The sequence below is a fragment of the Narcine bancroftii genome, chromosome 2 (genome assembly GCF_036971445.1).
Source record: "Narcine bancroftii isolate sNarBan1 chromosome 2, sNarBan1.hap1, whole genome shotgun sequence".
Classification (NCBI taxonomy): Eukaryota; Metazoa; Chordata; class Chondrichthyes; order Torpediniformes; family Narcinidae; genus Narcine; species Narcine bancroftii.
In genome coordinates, this window is record NC_091470.1 from 359636332 (window position 1) to 359655443 (window position 19112).

General features: G+C 42.5%; 1 protein-coding gene across 2 annotated transcripts in view; it reads right to left on the minus strand.

The window, feature by feature from the left end:
- Window positions 1–8085: 8085 nt before the first annotated feature.
- afg3l2 (AFG3-like AAA ATPase 2) overlaps window positions 8086–19112 on the minus strand; it is a 62606-nt gene continuing 51579 nt past the window's right edge. For both annotated transcript variants that reach the window (XM_069922437.1, XM_069922436.1), the window contains exons 13-17: window positions 18353–18463; window positions 16824–16939; window positions 15331–15531; window positions 14236–14430; window positions 8086–8827 (exon numbers count right to left, since the gene is read on the minus strand). In XM_069922437.1, the coding sequence (XP_069778538.1) occupies window positions 8594–8827; window positions 14236–14430; window positions 15331–15531; window positions 16824–16939; window positions 18353–18463 (857 nt within the window). In that variant the 3' untranslated portion in view covers window positions 8086–8593. The remainder of the gene's footprint in view (window positions 8828–14235; window positions 14431–15330; window positions 15532–16823; window positions 16940–18352; window positions 18464–19112) is intronic.

The following is a 19112-nucleotide window of genomic DNA, read 5'->3' on the forward strand; positions in this document are numbered from 1 at the left end:
AGAAAGGCATTTCAGGGGAAGTCTCCTCAGTGATACAAATACCAGCAGAGATGGAGGAATTGGCAGAATGGAAGAATCCTCACGGGAGATAGGGTGGGACAAAGAGCAGCCAAGATAGCTGAGGGGGGTCAGCAGGCTTGTAATGGAGGTTAATAACCACCTGAGATGGAAACAGATAAATCAAGAAAATAGCGGGGAAAGGTAAGGGATTCACTGGTAAAGGAATTGGCAACAAATGAAATTGTCACGTACAGTTGCATCCCGGCTTTTTTCCAATACACGTGCTCCTTCCAGGACTTCAGCAGAACTCAATGTCATCGGTTTTGATGCCAATTTCCTCCCTGCCTTCCCTTCAGCAGGTTAAACTTCACCTTCCTTTTCAGGATCTCTCTTCCTCCACCTTGAGAGATGGTTTCCAGCAATAAGAACATATGAAATAGGGGCAGGAGTAGGCTATCCGGCACGTCGCGCCGTCTCCTCTATTCATTGAGATCACGGCTGGTCTGATGATAGGCTTATATCCACCCACCTGCCTTTTCCCCAGATCCGTTAATTCCCCTACTATGTAAAAATCTCTCCAACCTTGTCTTAAATAGGTTTATTGAAGTTGCTTCTACTGCTTCAATGGGCAACAAATTCCATAGGTTCACCACCCTCTGGGTGAAGCAGTTCTTCCTAATCTCCATCGTAAATCTATTTCCCTGAATCTTGAGGCTATGTCCTTGAGTTCTAGTCTCCCTTACCAATGGGAAAAACTTACCTACCTCTATTCTATCTATGCCTTCCATAATTTTAGACCTTTCTATCAGTTCCCCTCTCATTCTCCTAAATTCCAGCGAGTACAGCGAAGCAACCTCTCTTGATTTTCATTTACTGGGTTTTCTTCCATGTGGAGATATTCCTTCGGAGCCACCAGACGCAGTGTTCTGAGATTGGGAACAGAGCTGCATCCACTACTGCTGTTCACCTCATCCGTCTGAGAGTTTTCCAACATTCGAGGCCACAAAGGAAATCGTGTCCCGTTTGTGTCATCAACTTGTTCCTCTGGTATTTTCTAAGGAGACGTTAAAATAGGTTGAGTTACTAGGCTGTGTTTAGCAGCAGACATAAAGCTTGCAAGAGCTTTTCCAACTTTCTCAGAAGACAACTGAGTGATATACTTTAGAGAAAATAACTTTAAGAACCATATTACAGGGACAGGTTAAACAAATTAGGACTTTTTCCCCTGAAGAATGAGGGGAGAATTGGCAGCGATGTACAAAATTATGAAGGATATAGAGCACGGGGGAGTGGGGGACACCTTTACCATGCGTGGGCCGGATGGTGCGTCAGTGGTTGAACGGCGGGCTGCATCAAATGAAATAAATATTGAAACACAGAAACTGTGTAATTGAAGTTTTCGATAACCTCTGCTTGAAGTATGTACAATGTATGAGCATAACTGACAATAATTTATCAAAAAACCATCTATAGGAAAAATTTCAAGCAACGAGATCAACCGTATTCCTTCCAAAAAACAATGATACGTTTCAGGTCAGGGAAGGCATCTTCAAATCTGGAAATGCACCAAAAATCACAAATAAAAAGAAAACCATAAAAGTCAAAAAGGAGAAAAATTTATCACAAAGAAAATAACTAACCCCAAAACAGACAGCAGGTCAATCAGTGGGAAATTTGATTTTGTTTGTTGTTTGAAAGCCAATAGCAAGACAGCCCCTCAAGGAGTTGTGCGATCAATCTTACCACCAGTAGAACAAACTACTTAGCAGGAGTGATAACATCATCCCTTACTGGATATTTCAGACAGGCGTGTGGAGTGCTGCAAACTGTCATTTAAACTTGGTTGCTTTTAAATAATTCTTCAAATAGTTCGGGAAATTTTATAAATAATCAGTAACTATTTTTGTTGCAAAACTGCAGACATAAATAAATTTGTCGAATACAGCATCTTGGATCTTTCTCAGCAGAAGCTATTGTGCATTCCTCTCAACTTCAGCCTTTGATCCAAATCTCCCGCTTTTATTTAATTTCTCTGCACTCTCAGGTGTGCTTTGAACTACGATTATGTGAGGTAAATCCCATTTCCGAATGAACAAAATATGCTCTGTGCTAAATGAGTTTTGATTGGAGCCGGAGTCGGATGAAGGGACATCGCAGCATCCCGCACACGGACATCTGGCTTTGCACCTTTTCGAGCGGCTCAAGGGATCAGGAAGGGGGGAGGGAGTGGGGAGAGGGTGTGCTCTGGGGAGCAGGAAGAGGGGGGGGCGGGGAGAGGGGGGAGCAGGGAGAGGGGGTGCTCAGGGGAGCTGGGGCAGCTCATGAACAGGGAGAGGGAGCGGCTGAGGGAGAGGGAAGCGGCTGAGGGAGCGGGGAGAGAGGACGGCTCAGGGAAGTGGGGGAGAGAGTGGTTCAGGGGAGAGGGGGTAGAAGGTGGCGGTGGCAGCTCAGGGGAGGGGAGGAGGGGGCACTTCGGGGTCGCTCCGTAAGCTTCGCCCCTTTGGTCGCCCGGTTCCACATTCACCAGTGGGTGAGTGGCCTGGAACCAAGAGCGGGACAACTCACCACTGATGAACAGCTTGTCATAGGCCCATCTTGAGGGCAAAGTATGCTCCCGGAAGTGCCAGGGTGAGTATTTTTCCAGTGGCAGAAGGTTATGGAGAACGATGTGGAGAGACTTCAGTGAACATTCTGCTTGAACGCACTCATGACTCCAAAGGAACGGGTGGCATTGATATAGCCACAAATTATTTCCTTTGTTGAGGGATGTTTAATCCACATGCATAGTTCCCCGGAGCCACCGATGACAAAGTCTGATAGTTTAGAGCAGTGAACGGTGTATGTTGGAGTGGCTGAGGGTGATCGGGCAAACGTGAGCTAGATAAATTTGGATTGGGCTGTGGGCCATAGGTTACCCCTATCCCTCACATAGAGTAAGTAAAAGCAGGCTTGAAATGTTGACTGTCCATTTCTCTCCATGGATGTTTCTGACCCACTGAGGTTAGGAGAAACAAAAACTGCAGGACATGCGTCAAGGGTGGAGGGGGAAAATTGCAAACGGAACCATAAGGGGAACGTCTTCTGACAGAGAGTGGCGGAACAAGCTGAATTGGCTCAAATTGGACATTTAAGAAAAATTTGGACACCTTCATAGATGGTCCAGGTGCAGGTCAGTGGGACTAGGTAGGTTCAGATGGGCCAAAGGACCTGTTTCTCTGCTGCCGTGTTCGATGGTTCTATTAAATAGGAAAACAAGAATAATTTATTTTGGTCGATGTATAAATAGATAGGAGTTGGAAATACCATCAAATGTACTGAAAGTCAACAGGGATCTTTTCCTTTTAAAAGGAACACCGAAATAGTTGATGCTGGAATATTGAGTGAACAATGAGAAGCTGGAGCTGCTCAGTGGGTCAGAAGCATCCAGGAGAGAAATGGTCAGTCAACATTTCAGGTTGGGACCCTTCTTCAACACATTTTTGTCTTTCGTAAGAGTCCTGGCTTGAAACGTTGACTGTCCATTTCTCTCTATGGATGCTTCCTGGCCCTGATTCTCAATGATCCACATTCCAGCCTCTGTAGTCTTTTGGTTTCGATATCAGGAATAAATGGATTCTTTTCAAAGTTCCAGGGTTTCCAGAGGGTTTAATCTTGGACTGCATAGGAATGATTTTGGTAAGGGAATTAAGCAAGGTTTGTGGATGTTAAAAGTTTGAGTAGGGAGTTGGGCAGATTGAGGTGACCCTCGGGCATTCCGAGAAGCTCCAATGTGATTTGGACTTGATTGAGTGGGTGAGCTCTTGGCAGATGGAGTACAATGAGGTGACACAATTGTATGCAAAGACTGGGAGATGGATTGTTATTTGAATGAAGGTAGATTGAGAAAAATTGGGGAGCCACAAGACACAGGCACTCTTGCCCACAAGTTGGTGAATGCAAGCACACAAGTGCAGCAGAACCTGGGTTAGGGAAGATTCCAATGCCATTTGTTCTTTTACAATACTCAGGGGTGGCCAACCTTTTAATTTTTGATTTAGCCATACAGCATGGCAACAGGCCATTTCAGCCCACGAGAATGTACCGGGGGTGCAGGTTAATTGGTCGATGGTGTAGAAGGGTGAGTGAGATCGTCATAATTTTAATTGACCATCTTCATGAAGGTTACTCTGTATTCATGGAGCTTTAATGCAGATGTTGTCATTATTTCATTGAATGTTAAAGAAGAGTTACCAGTTTATGTGTTAAATGAAGGATTTAAATGCATCTAGATTTGTATTGGAAATAATTGAAACGTGTCACGAACAAGAGTCACCGAGCCTTCAAGCAACTAATGAATCAAAGTCGCTGCAAGGGAGGAAACCTCTATCAGCACTAATTTACCCAATTAAAGAATACACTCACTCGTTTCTTCAGCACAAAATAGTCGACTTTATTTACTCTCTTCAGGGAAGTGGGGGGAGTGGTTCAGGGGTGCGGGGAGAGGGGGTAGAAGGTGGCGGTGGCAGCTCAGGAGAGGGGAGGAGGGGGCACTTCGGGGTCGCTCCGTAAGCTTCGCCCTTTTGGTCGCCCGGTTCCACTTCATTCTTCCACTTCCCAAATACTACCCAGCCAAATTCCTCCGACCTTCTCATCGGCTCACTGCCAGATGGGTGATCCTGACGCTCTCCATCTCCTCCTGCTCCATCCAAGATCCATCACCCACACACGCGCACTATTACTGCCGCATGTAGCCATCAATTGGATCAGTGGCAATTGGGCACTGCTACCAACGCAGGTGAGTACACGGCAGTGTCTTCTGCCTCAGGGAGTCTCTACTGTACTTAAATGCACATAGCATTAGAAATAAAGTGGATGACCTTGTGGTACAGCTACAGATGAAAAGATATGACATTATGGCCATCACCGACACATTCCTTAATGGACGTGAATGGGAGCTGAATGTCCAAAAGTACATGGTGTATGGGAAAGATAGGCAGATAGGTAGAGGGGTAGTGTGGCCCCAATGGTAAGCAATTATATTAAATCACTAGAGAGAAGGGACATGGGATGAGAAGAGGTAGAATCCTTATGTGTTGAGTTAAGAAATGGCAAGGGTAAAGGACCCTTATAGCCGTTATATACAAGCCCCCAAACAGGAGCCGGGAGGTGGACAAATTACAGGTGGAAAGAGGAAAAGCGTGTCAAAATAATTATGGGGGATTTTAACATGAAAAGGGATTGGGAAAGTCAGGAAGGTACTGGATCTCAGGAGAGAGCTTGTAGAATGCCCACAGGATGGCTTTTTGGAATAACATCGATAAACCCACCAGGGGATCAGAGGTTTTGGGCTGGGCGCTGTGTCATGAACCTGAGGTGACTGGGGAACTCAAGATAGTGGGACCCTTAGGAAGTAGTGATCATAACATGATCGAGTTCAGTTTCAAATTTGAAAAGGAGAAGCCAATATCAGGTGTGTCAATATTTCAGTAGAACAAAGGGAATTACAGTGGTACGAGAGAGGAACTGGCCCAAGTTGACTGGAAAAGTAAGCAGGATAGAGGGACAGCAGAGCAGAATTGGATGATATTTCTACAAGAAATAAGGAAAGTGCAGGATAGGTATACTCCAAGAAAATTATGAATGGAAAAATTTCACAAATGTGGCTAAAAAAGAGGAGTTAGGGCTAAAGTGAAAGCATACAAGGAAGCAAAAATTAGTGGGAAAACAGAGGGCTGGAAAACTTTTAAAAACTTACAGAATGAAACTAACAAACTCATTAGGAAAGAAAATATGAATTATTGAAAGAAAGTTGACAAATAAGATGCAAAAGGATACAGAGTTTTTTTATATATGAAGAGTAAAAGAGTGAGATGGGTATATATAGGACTGATTGAAAATGATGCTGGAGAAATTATAATGGGGTAACAGGGAGAGGCAGAGGAACTAAATGGGTATTTTGCATCAGTCTTCACTGTGGAAGGCATTAGCAATATACCTGAAAATCAAGAGGTCTCAGGGAATAGAAGTAGGTATAGTCAAGATTACTTTAAAGTGCTTGGAAAGCAAAATGGCCTAAGGATAGATAAGTCTCCCGGACCTGATGAAGGGCATCCACAGGTTCTGAAGGTGGCTTATGAGATTGTGGAGGCATTTGAAATGATTTTCCAGGAATCAATAGACTCTGGCATGGTTCCAGAGGACTGGAAGGTCACAAATGTAGTTCTGTTGTTTAAGGAGAGATGGAAAAAAATAACAGATCTATTAGTCTGATATCAGTAGTTGGAAAATTATTGGAGTAGATCCTCAAGGGCAAAGTTATGGCCATGAGATAGGTCCAAGCCAGCATGGTTTCATGAAGGGAAGATCCTGCCTGACCAACCTATTGGAATTTTTTGAGGAAATTTCAAGTAAGATGGACAAGGAAGAGAGAGGCTGTGAATGTAGTGTATTTGGATTTTCAAAAAGCCCATGGAATTACTGGAGAGATATTAGATTGGGTGGGGCATTGGCTGATAGGCAGAAAGCAAAGGGTGGGAATAAAGGGATTCAGTTCTGGTTGGTTGCCAGTTACTAGTGGTGTTCTGCAGGGGTTGGGGCCGCTTTTTTTTTACAATGTATATCATTGATTTAGATTATGAATTAAATGTTTTTGTGGCAAAGTTTGCAGATGACACCAAGATAGGAAGAGGAGCAGAAAGTTTTGAAGAAACTGAAAGGTTGCAGGAAGACTTGGGAGAGTTTAGGATAGTGGGCAAGGAAATGGTAGATGAGATACAATGTTGAGAAATGTACAGTTGTACATTTTGGGAGAAAAAATATAAAGGGGCAGATTATTATTATATAGAGAGAGTTCAAAGATTTACAAGGATGATTCCTGGAATGCAAGGGATAACATATGAGGAGCGCTTATCAGCTCTTGGACTGTATTCATTGGAGAGTAGAAGAATGAGAAGGGATCTCGTAGAAACATTTTGAATGCTGAAAGGATTGGACAGAGTAGATGCAAGTTATTTCCCTTGGAGGGTGAGTCCAGGACAAGAGGGCACCGTCTTCAAACTAAAGGGTACACATTTAAAACAAAGGAGAAATTTCTTTAGCCAGAGGGTCATGGATATGTGGAATGCGTTGCCACCTACAGCTGTGGAAGCCCAATCATTGGGGGAAGTTTAAGGAGGAGATTGATAGGTATCTATTTAGGGTATCAGGGGATATGGGGAAAAGGCTGGAAATTGGAACTAGATGGGAAAATGCTTTAGCTCATGGAGGAGGAGCAGACTCGATGGGCCAAATAGCCTACTTCTGATCCTTTATCTTGTGACTAGGCAATCACCTTTGTTGAGCACCTTCTCTTTGTCTGCTGAAATAGTGTGGAACTCGAGTGGCCACCCATTTCTATTCCCTGCTCTATTCCTATGCCAACATGATCTCATGCACTGTCAGATAGAGACCACCCACAAATTGGAGGGACATCTCATATTCCACCTCCACACCCTCCAATCAGATGGCATTGATGCCAACTTCTCTGGTTTAGGTTAGGTTCCCCCTTTCCATCTTACCCCTTATCCATTTCCTTTCCTCCAGCTCTCCTTATCAATTCTCACCTTTCCTCACTCTCCATGACCAGTTATGGTCTTTGCCTGCTGCCCTTTTATTCAGCCACCTGCCTACTTTTTTGCTCATACCTTGAAGTAGGGCCTGAAATGTTAGTTATATATTTTTACCTCCTATGAAGCTGGAGACTTGCTGAGTTCTTCTAGGAATTTTGTTTTTATTTAGAACCATAGCATTTGGGTGTATCTCACACCAAGACTGAATTTTACTCTGATCTCGACTGGAAATGACCAGAAAAAGTTCGAGGAGCTATTACTCTTACTAACCACCGAAGTTAAAGTTTTGCAAATGTCATAAACCTGCAGTCACTTCAGGAAAGTTGCATCAGTTTCAGGAAATATGACCTTTGGCTGGATAATTGTTTTCATTTAGTATGGCACCCTTTCTGAACTCTTCTGATAGATGAAGCACCATGTTTTGATACAGCAGGAACTGTGAAGGTCAAAGCCTTTCCTTTTAATTTATTCCTGGGTATTAACCCAAGACCAATTAAAATAAATTAATATTTCACTTTTTATTTTTGTACACAAAGTTTCAAAATAAACATTATTTACATAAATTAATTACAATCATGACTGAAATTTCTTGGAGCAGAATGATGTAGTCACAGGACACTGAATCCTGCACGTTAAGCATTTCTGGCCCACGCTGCTCCTGGTCACCCAGCAGAGAAACCCTTCCTCCTCAACAGCACGGCGAAAGCTGCATCATAAATAAAAGTTACATTCCGATACGGTCTGCAGTGATAGGAGCTGAGAGCAATCAGCAATCTTTGTTAAAACACGTAGGAGACCTTGGAACAATTTGTTATTTTTGCTTCATGTTCAATTTTGACACTAGTCAGAACAGAAAATAATTTGCAAAATACACTGAATATGCATAGTTTAGCTGATGAATCAGTTAAGGATGTTCCAATTATTAACCAACAGGTCTGGACAGAGAGAAGGAAGCTTTAATTTCCATTGTGGGATCCCAACTTTAAAAACCTAGCCGGACAATGTTCTCATTGAGTGTGCCATCCTTCTAACGATGCATTCTGCAATTCGTTCTTCTGCCCATGTTCAATTTCCTTGTTCCAGTCCTTGAGGCCCTCGGGAAGAGAAGTGTCTTCGTCAAGGCTTCCCGTCCCTTCCACAAACTCTTCATATGTTGACTTTTCAGCAAAGGGTCGAGGTCCCAACAACTCTACCATGTCTGCCTTGTCAAGTACCTCCTTCTCCAACAGTCGCTGGGCCACCTGAAATGTCCAATGAAGCACAAGTGACATTTCAATACAAAGAAAATGATGTCATACCCAGGGGTGAATTGACAGCGCTCTAATGCCTCACTGACAAAAGACAAAGGAGGAAAAACCCAACACCCAACCAACCGCTGCAACCATGTCTGCCTGTCCCGCATCGGACTTGTCAGCCACCAACGAGCCTGCAGCTGACGTGGACTTTTACCCCCTCCATAAATCTTCGTCCGCGAAGCCAAGCCAAAGAAAAAGAAATGTTAGGTAGGAGTCAGTATTGAGAAAATACTTCTCAAATGTGGTGGTTGGTGGAATTAAAAATGGGGCCAACAAAGGACCTATAATTATTAATAAATCCAAATGAGGAAATTTCAAGAAACTTGTTTATGCAGAAAATGATTAGTCTCTATAGTGCAGTAGTAAATCAAGAAAATCTGTAGACGCCGTGGTTGAAGTAAAAACACAAAATGCTGGAGAAACTCAGCCGGTCAAACAGTGTCCTTGATGTAGCAAAGGTACAAATACTTAACCACTGTTTTGGGCTTGAGCCCTTCATCAAGGTATGAAAGAGTTATCAGTGGGCATCCAAACTAAAGAATTTGGCGGGGGAAGGGTGTGGCAAAGGCAGGAGGAGCTATCAGGGGGAGGAGGGATGGCTAGGTGGGTGGAGGAGGAAGGGAGGAGAGAACTGGAAAATCTAAAAAGAGGAAGGGGAAAGAAAAGGTGAGCTGGTTAGCAGAAAGCAAAGAAGTTGATGTTAATGCCATCTGGCTGGAGGGTGCCCAGACAGTAACTAAGGTGTTGTTCCTCCAATCTGTAGGTGGTCATGGTGGGACAGTTCACAAGGACACGGACAGACAAGTAAACATGGAAGTGTGACTCAGAATTAAAATGGTTTGCTATTGGGAGGTCTTTGTTGTGGCGGAGGGAGTGGAGGTGCTCAGCGAAGCAATCTGCTAATTTGCGACTGGACTATCCAATATAGAGAAGGCCATATAATTGACCTTCTCTACATCAGAGCTGGTCAGACTGCTTCGCTGAGCACCTTTGCCACAACAAAGACCTCCCAGTAGCCAAACATTTCATACCTTGATGAAGGGCTCATACCCAAAACATCAGTTATATATTTTTACTGTTGCTACATGAAGGACAGTTTGACTGGATGAGTTTCTCCAGAATTTTGTGCTTTTACTGTTCAGTACAGGCCCTTTAGCCCACGATGCCCTGCTGAATTATGTTAACCGACCCCACAAGTCAAATTTAGAGCCATTCCTCCTCCCCCTGCTTTATGGTGTGGCCTCCCTTATCCACCTATGACCTCTTGCCTTTGGGACTGTGCTCCTCCCACTGCCCTCCCTAACCCCACCATTTTGTTCAGGCATCTGCCTACATTTTTTCATACCTTGATGAAGGCCTCAAGCCTGAAACGTTGGTTATATATCTATCTTTGCAATATAAAATACACTGCTTGACCAGTTGAGTTTCTCCAGCATTGTTTTCATTCTATTTTTCTTACATCCATGTGCCCATCTTTTGAATGTCCCCATGTCTTTTGAACCTCTACCATAAGCCCCGGCAATGCACCCAGAACCTGGAATCCACAACGAGAATAGCTGAAGCAAATACCACAAAAAGATTTAAGGGAAAGTCCAGTAAACACATGCTGATAAAGTAGACTTATGGTCCATTAACAGCATGCATTATATATTCCACAGTACTCCATAGGGTAGGATAGTAGAGGACCATCTATAAATTACAACACTGAGCTTTCAATCAAAAATGTGGGAGAGTTAATAACATGGAAGTCAGTTCAGTGGAGGACATCCAGAGAAGGAAAGAGTCTCAAGGAAATAGGGACCCGAATTACTCTCTCTAAACTCTTGACACAGAAACTCAAGTCATGGAAGTAGGACACCCACCAAGATGCAGTTAAGTGTGAGGTGTTGCATTTTAAAAGGACGAACCAAGAAAGGACATGCACAGGAAACCATAGGGCATTGAGGAGCGTGGTAGAACACTGGAAGAACACAGTAGCAATCTGGGGATATAGAGAGAGGTGATCCTCAACGTACAGACCCCTCATAAGTTGAAAGAATCAAGTTGAAAAATACTGCACCTTCCATTTTTTATAAATAAATTTTGAATAATGTTTTTTTTCAGTGTGGAATAAAGGCAATGTACACAGCTGAAAGCACACTGGGCATGTAGAATGTTTGAGCTGAGTCAGCATCACAAGAAAGAATGCTGTATGATACTCTCATGTGATGCTGCCATCTCCAAGCATCACAAGAGAGTAGTGTCTTGCATATCACCAATGTGGGAACAGATTGGAATTCAAAACGGATTCAAACCATCGTAACTTTGAAAAATCTTAAGTCGGACCATCGTAAGTAGGGGAGCACCTATACATAATTCCATGAAAGTGATAGATTGGGTTGTAAAGAGAGCCTTTCGCATATTGGCCTTCATAAATCAAAGTATTTTGAGTATGAGAGATGGGATGTTATGGTAAAGTTGTACAAGACATTGGTGAGGCCAAATATGGAGCATTGTGTGCAGTTTCAGTCACCTAACTACATGAAAGAGATCAATAAGATTGAATGAATGCAGAGAAGATTTACTAGGACGTTGTCCGGAATTCAGGAACTAAGTTACACAGAAAGGTAAGTCTTTATTCCCTGGAGTGCAGAAGAATGAGGAGAGATTTGATAGAGGTATTTAAAATTCTGAGCAAGATAGACAGAGTAAATGTAGATAGTCTTTTTCCACTGAGGGTAGGTGAGATACAAACTAGAGGACATGGGTTAAGAGTGAAAGGGGAAAGGTTAGGAGGAACATGAGGGGAAACTTTATCATAAAGTGAGTGGAGTGTGGAACGAGCTTAAGTGGGAAATGCAGGCTTAATTCTAACATTAAAGAAGAATTTGGACAGGTACATGATGGGAGAGGTATGGAGGGCTATAGACTGGGCGCAGGTCAGTGGGATCAGGCAAAAAAGTGGTTTAGCACAGACTAGAGGGGCTGAAGGGGCCTGTTTCTGTGCTATAATGTTCTATGGAACTTAGGATGCAACAATCTTTTGATCAAAGTGAATAGTCTGCACACAGATCTGAAATTTTTTTTGCACTAATGCAAAATAAGTGACATCATGTAATACGACTTAGCTGCGGCATTCAGAACCAAAATGAAAATTGTTACTTGTATACAAGGATGTAAACATAAATAGGAAAATGTTGCGTACAACTTGCAACAAGCGAAACCACAAAATTAAATGCATTGTGTAATTTTCAAGATGGCTTCATAACCTGGGTCCTTGGGAACTGATCTCTTTATAGCATTCAAAACAATTCAAATGAAAATAATATGAAGACTTGATGCAATGAGAAACTGATAATTAAAGAGAGAGCAAGTTTCCTTTGATTTCCTTCCAAGAACAAGAGGGACGCTTCCGACAAAGTGGAAAAATCAACTAGCTCACTGAAAGCCGAACAATCCAAATGGAGCAAAATACGAAATCTGCTGACACCATGACTGATGTAAAAACACCATACTGGAGAAACTCAGCTGTTCAAACAGTGACCTTCATATAGCAGATAAAGATACAGAACCAACATTCCGGCCTTGAGCCCTTCATCAAGGTAAGAACAAAATATGCAGGCAGACGCCTGAACAAAATGGTGGGGAGTTGGGCAGGAGAGGAGCACGGTCCCACAGGCAGTAGGTAATGTGGATAAGGATGGGAGATGCCTCTGTGAATTGAGAGGGAAAAGGGGTGTAAAAGGTGGAGGAAAGACAGATTGACGAAGGAAAGCGAGAGAGAGAGAGAGAGGGGGCGCACGCGAGAGAGAGAGAGCACACGAAAAAGCGAGAGATAAAAAACCTACTTGCGTTTGTGATCAACCTTTCACTGCAAGGTCTGAAGATTGCACAACATTCATTTCCATTTGTAACTCTTCAAGAAATGATCCAATCATACAGGCATGCAACAAGGCCGAGACAACATTTAGGCATAGTAAATAACGCTTGTGCCAGTTAAGTATCAGGCAAAGACTCTCTTTCATTGGAGAGGGTCAAATGCCTATGCTTGATGTTCAATATCATTATCATTTCCAATTCAGCTGGACCATCCACATCAACAATACATTTACAAGAGCAGGTCAGACCCTAGGCTAGGTAATCTCATGAAAGAGACTCACATTCCAACACTCCAAACCCCTTCCATGAGCCAGGAATCTCTGCACCACCCTGGACAGAGCAGACTCCCAGGATGGAACCACATCCACCATTCATTCTCCACAGGGTTTGTAGATGGTGGTTGCAGTGTACCATGCTACAAAATGCATTGCAGTTACCGTAGTTACCCAAGATGCTCTAACAGCAGCCCCAGGTTATCGTGGGACCACCACCACCTACATGTTCCCCCCCACCCCCCCCCAAGTCACACACTATATTGCCTGGTTTAATTCCTGCACTCCATCCTCAGAAGGACTGCAGTTCAAGGAGGCATACCATCAATTTCTCAGGGGCCATTAGAGATGGATTAAAAAAATGTATGCTCAACCAGCAACATTTCCCCCCCCCTCACAAAAACCAGCATTTCTGTGCTACCATTTTGTATTACCTTAATCAAGAAGTATGATTGGGGCATAGGTAAGGCATCATAACCAAGCCTGAACCAGATATATCTGCCTCCATTTTTTTTTCCAGTGTTACTGGATAACTATTGCAGCGCCAGCGACCTGGGTTCAAATCTGGCGCTGTTTATTAGGAGTTTGTACAATCTCCCTGAGTGGGTTTTCTCCGAGTGCTCCGGTTTCCTCCCATCCTCAAAAACATATGGGATTGGTAGGTTAATTGGGTGCAATGTGACTGCTGGGTTTCATTGGTCCGAAGAGAATCTACTGTGTTTTATCATTAAAATTAAATTAGACAATGGACTGAAATTTGGACTTTACTAGACCATTATATCTCTAGAATCAACATTGAGCTCCAGCTTCCCCAAAAGCAACATTAAACATTTTACATAATACTGTCAAAATCTAATATTTATATAATCCAATACCTCTGTGAGTATGACTGCCTAAAACACTGTCTAATCAACTTCAAAACTACAAATCAACTAGGCCGAGTGTAATCTAACATTATTACAGCTTAGTTATAGCTTGACATCCTGCAAGTCAGAGTGCTGCTTTTGTTTTTAATACGAGGGCATTCAATTTTCAGTGCATTCTATGTATATTCAGAAGGAAACTCAAAGAGCACCCCATGAATATCAGGCAAGTGGAGTAATGCATCTGATGTTCCCTTCCATTCAGAGATTCATGCAGTTGTTAAGGATCGAGCACATGCACACCCATCTTCAGAACTGTAAATAATGAGGTTCTTTCTTGGACATATTGATATTTTCTGACCTTCTCGACTTCTTCTCTTTTTTCCGTTAGAAGTTTCAAAGTCCTCTCGTAGGCAGAATTGATGAGCAATCGCACTTCTTCATCGATTAGTTGGGCAGTCACCTCACTGTATGGTTTTTCTAAAGTCATCTCACCTTGCCGTGGCAAGTCAAAGGACACCTGTCCCACCTTCTCATTCATCCCGAACTGGACGATCTAGGTAGGGAAAGACCATGCAAAATTAATTACAAATATTTGACTCGTGTTAATGTACCTTCACTGAAGCTGGGAGTTTGAGGAACCTGCTCTCATCTCCATTAGAAAGTGTGACTTCCCGATATTCCCCCTAGTATCAATAATTTTCTCGTAGTCAGAGTTAGTATTCGACTTGCCCAGAGTAATAAATTTAGAAAAAAAATTAGTATCAATACAATAGATATTTTCAACATGGCATAGAATTGTAATGTTTTAAATTCAGGTTTTTCTTAATGCTCATAGGAAAACTATGGAAGTATCTTCAAGGCAACACAAACAATGCATCAGGAGAAAAAACTGAAGAACAAAAATAATAAAATTGCTTTCTTGTATTAAGTGCAATGACTCTTGATATAATGTTATGCATACAAGGATAAAAAAAAAAATAGAAGAATGGACAGTGTGAAACACTTAAGTGGTATATAAAATGATGGGTGGAAGTGAAAGGAGAAGGCACAAGGGTGTCTGGTACGGAGCTTGCCAAAGATGGATATTTGTCCTGGTTTCTAGGAAGGTGGAAATCTCAATGACTTTCAGCTGATATCAGAGACCCGTCTCATGGTCATTCAGAAATCAGAAGCAATCTGAGATTGATCAATATCACCTTAAATGTGATTATGTCATTGCCAAACATTGAATTCAAAGATGACCAAGGCTAGTCTACAAAAGACAAGGATAGAATCAGATTATGGTTATTGTATAAAGGAGGCCATTCAATCTAATCGATCCTTTCACATACATTAATGACATTTTATATGAAAATTAATATGCACATAAATAATTTGAGCCAATTTAACACTAACACTATTGAGCAAACTGGGGAAGAACAATAATACTTCATAAAAACAAAGATTAACATACCTGGGCATAGGCACTTTGGGTAACCTTCCTTAAATCATCTTGCGCTCCGGTGGTAATCCTACCAAAGAAGATTTGCTCTGAAACACGTCCTCCCAGTGTCATACACATACGATCATGAAGCTGCTCCTGACTGTAGAGAAACTGCTCTTTGGGTAGATATTGAGCATAACCGAGTCCCTTACCACGAGGGATGATGGATACCTTAAAATAAATAACAGTATGGGCTCAGAATTCATTGTTGAGTGTGGAAGAGGTGAGGCCTCCCTGCCTGTATTGCGGGTGGTCACGAGTTTTCCCCGTCTGATACTTATTCGGAAGTCACATCACCTGTCAATCAAAGTTGGGCTCCGTTCACTAATTAGTGCGTACCTTGCCACTGGCTAATTTAAGTCACCTAGTGTCACTAATGGCTAGACACACAGATTAGCCCTGTATTTGACAGGAGCGCACAATGCATTTGCTCTCTCGGCCTCGTGGCCTGAGCCCCAGACACCATTCCATGCCAGGTCGCTACTGTGGATGTTACTTGGAAGGGTCACAGGTAAGGTGTGCACTGCACTGAATCTGAGCTATAGTCTTGCTATAGATCAATAATTGCAGTAGAGCCACACCTCCCAATGAACAAGGGAGCAGGAACATGTGTACACCCCTGCATATAGTGTGTAATAGAGCCACCTCACAATGACTACGAGTCCAGGAGAATGTCTATAACCCCTGATAATAGTGTGCGAATGTCTGCATCACCTGTATGAATTAGTAACTGTGTACAATTTAATGTTCTCCTGTTTCCCATTACAATTTTCCCACGCTCTTCTATAAATTGTGTTCGTGTGTTTTATTCATTATGATTTTCCCATGCTCTTATAAATTGTGTTTTATTCCCATTATGATCTCCCCCCCACTCTTCTATAAATTGTGCGTGTTAATAAAAGTTACGTGTGACGACAAACCTACAACATAAGCAATTTTCATATCACTCGTAGGTTTACAAAGAATTCTTCCTATAAGCACAGCCAAGTCATTAATCTGCAATCACAAGCAGACAATCCCAGAACCAACCTCTGCAGCACACAACTGGTCACAGAAAGTGGTCACATATAGCTCACTGGCCACTGGTTATGTACGGCAGTCATTCTCAACCTTTTTTCAGATACGCCCCCCCCTCCCCCAACCTCCGTATTCTGTTCAAAATTAAGGGGCCCCATTCTCTATGAAGCAGAGAAATGTTGATTTCTTCCATACTTCTACCGACTACATAAAAAACATGTTATCTGCAGGCTTTTACTTAAATGTGCTGTGGCCCCCAGGGGGCTGCAGGGCCCCCACTGAGAATGGCTGATGTGGGGAATCATATGTGCACTCCTGACACGGTTCTCCTCATAACCACTGGTGGGTGAGCAGCACCAATCTAATCCATTGTACCAGCTTCCCATCTATATAGCAGCATTGGATAAACATCCCAGAATTTGTTTTAACACACTGGTTTCTCTTACCTTCAGCAAAGGGTCAGCGTGCTCCAGGAACCAGCCGGCCACTGCATGGCCTGCTTCGTGATAGGCTACGGTTTTCTTCTCGTCAGGCTGTAGAATCTGAGTTTTCTTTTCCAGTCCTAGTTAAGGAAATGGGATGTAAGCAGTAGGGAGAAGTCCAAAAATTCATAGTGCGTACCATCGGGAAGTTTAGCTCCCTTTGAAAACTGATACTTTGCCAGAAAAAAAAACAATAACTAGATGTTCAGATATTTTAGATAAGTGCACAACTGATGCTACAAGTATAACAATTAAATGCAGAAAGCACCAAATTGCCCTTGCACTTGCCAGTGTATAGAAGATCATCTTTCTCTGGCTTAGGAAAGCATTGGGTATTAGGATGTGAGGAATTTTTTAAAAACATTCTTTCTCATGTGCTTCCACTTTCAATTGTTACAACTACATAAGACATTGGTGAAACCACACTTGTGAGTATTTTGGGCAGTTCTGGTTGCTTAGAAAGAACACAGTTAAACTTGAGGCAAAAAAAATTCACAAGAATGCCACTGGGTTTGGTGGGCTTGAGTTGTCAGGAGAGATTGGATGGGGTTTTTGTCCCCTGAAGTGTAGGAGGCTGAGAAATGATCTTCTATACATACAATCATGAGGGGCACAGAGGTGATCGTCACAGTCTTTTTTCCTTCGTGGTAGGGGAGTTTAAAACTAAGAAGGTGTATATGCAAGGTGAGAAGGGAAAGATTTATACAGGACCTTTTCAGAGAGAGGTGTGGATATATGGAATGAGCTGCCAGAGGAAGGGGTAGAGCCAGATACAAAAATAATGTTTGAAAGCTATTTCGACAGGAACATGGATAGGAAGTGTTTGGAGAAAGATACGAGCCAAACACAAACAAATGGGAGCAGCTTGATGGACAACTTGGCCAGCATGGATGAGTTGGACTGATTGGCCTGTTTCATGCTGTATAATTCTATTGCTCAGGATTTGTTTAGTCCACTACTCTGGCAACTCCTTTCAAATTCTTAACCTCTCACTGAGGACAAGCATGAACATAGGAACTCCACTTATTACAGATTGCTGCCCCACGTCCCCCCCCCCCACCCCCCTTTCCCCCCCCCCCCACACAAAGTCACATTCCACCCTGAAGTGGAAATAATTCACCATTTCTTTTTCTTTGCCAAGTTTAAATTCCGGTGTTGTGGGAGTACCTTCAGACTAAAGACTGAAGCAGTTCAGGTTGGCTCTCTACCACTCTCTCAAGGGTGATTAGGAATGGGTAACAAACACTGACCAGCAGTCCCACAGCTGGAAAAGTTAAGAAAAGGAATTGCTGCAAGATGCATTTAATATTGTTTCCTTACACACTGGGGAGGCAGTTGTCCTATGTTAATGAAATTTCACTGCAAGTATACATCCCATCAATTAATTACACAATTTAGTGAAATGCTGTTCCCAAATTAATTTTATTTCCAGACACTGAAGCCTCAATCTTGCTGGTAATTTAATTTTTTTTTAAAGAACATTAGAACCTTACCTCCAATTACCCTCTCAATGGCTTGCTCAAAGTGCTTCTGAATAATAGCCTCGCATAGATGTCTGGCAGCAATTAAAGCTGCCTCATTGCATACATTTGCAATGTCTGCTCCTTAAGCAAGAAAATCCAAGAACAAAAGTTTGATACGATTCTCTTCCAACATGACAATCCAAGAACATTAGTTATCAACAACAGAAAACTATGTTTCATTGCTGTGCAAATCAAGAATTTCAAATATTATAAATGTCTCCATTTACAGATCGAGAACTAATGTTTCTCTTGGTGGGGGTGGGGAGATTAAAAAGGGAGAGAGATGAATATTAAAGTGGGTACATCCCTCAGGGATTCACGTGTGAAAAGCGTAAGTAAATCTTGACCTGAGAAAGTAAGGAGGCTTGGGATTCAAGGGGACATTGCTTTGTGGATCTGGAACTAGCTTGCCCACAGAAGGCAGAGTGGTTGTAGATGGGTCATATTCTGCCTGGAGGTCAGGGATCTGTTCTGGGACCCTTACTCTTCATGATTTTTTATAAATGACCTGGATGAGGAAGTGGAGGGATGGGTTAGTATGTTTGTTGATAACACAAAGGCTGGGGATGTTGCGCATAGTGTGGAGGACTGTTAGAGATTACAGTCTGATATGCAACATTGGCTAAAAAGAGAAATAAATGTGAAGTGGTTAATTTTGGTAGGTCAAATATGATGGCAAAATATATTATTAATGGTAAGACTACTGGCAGCGTGGAAGATCAGAGGGAAC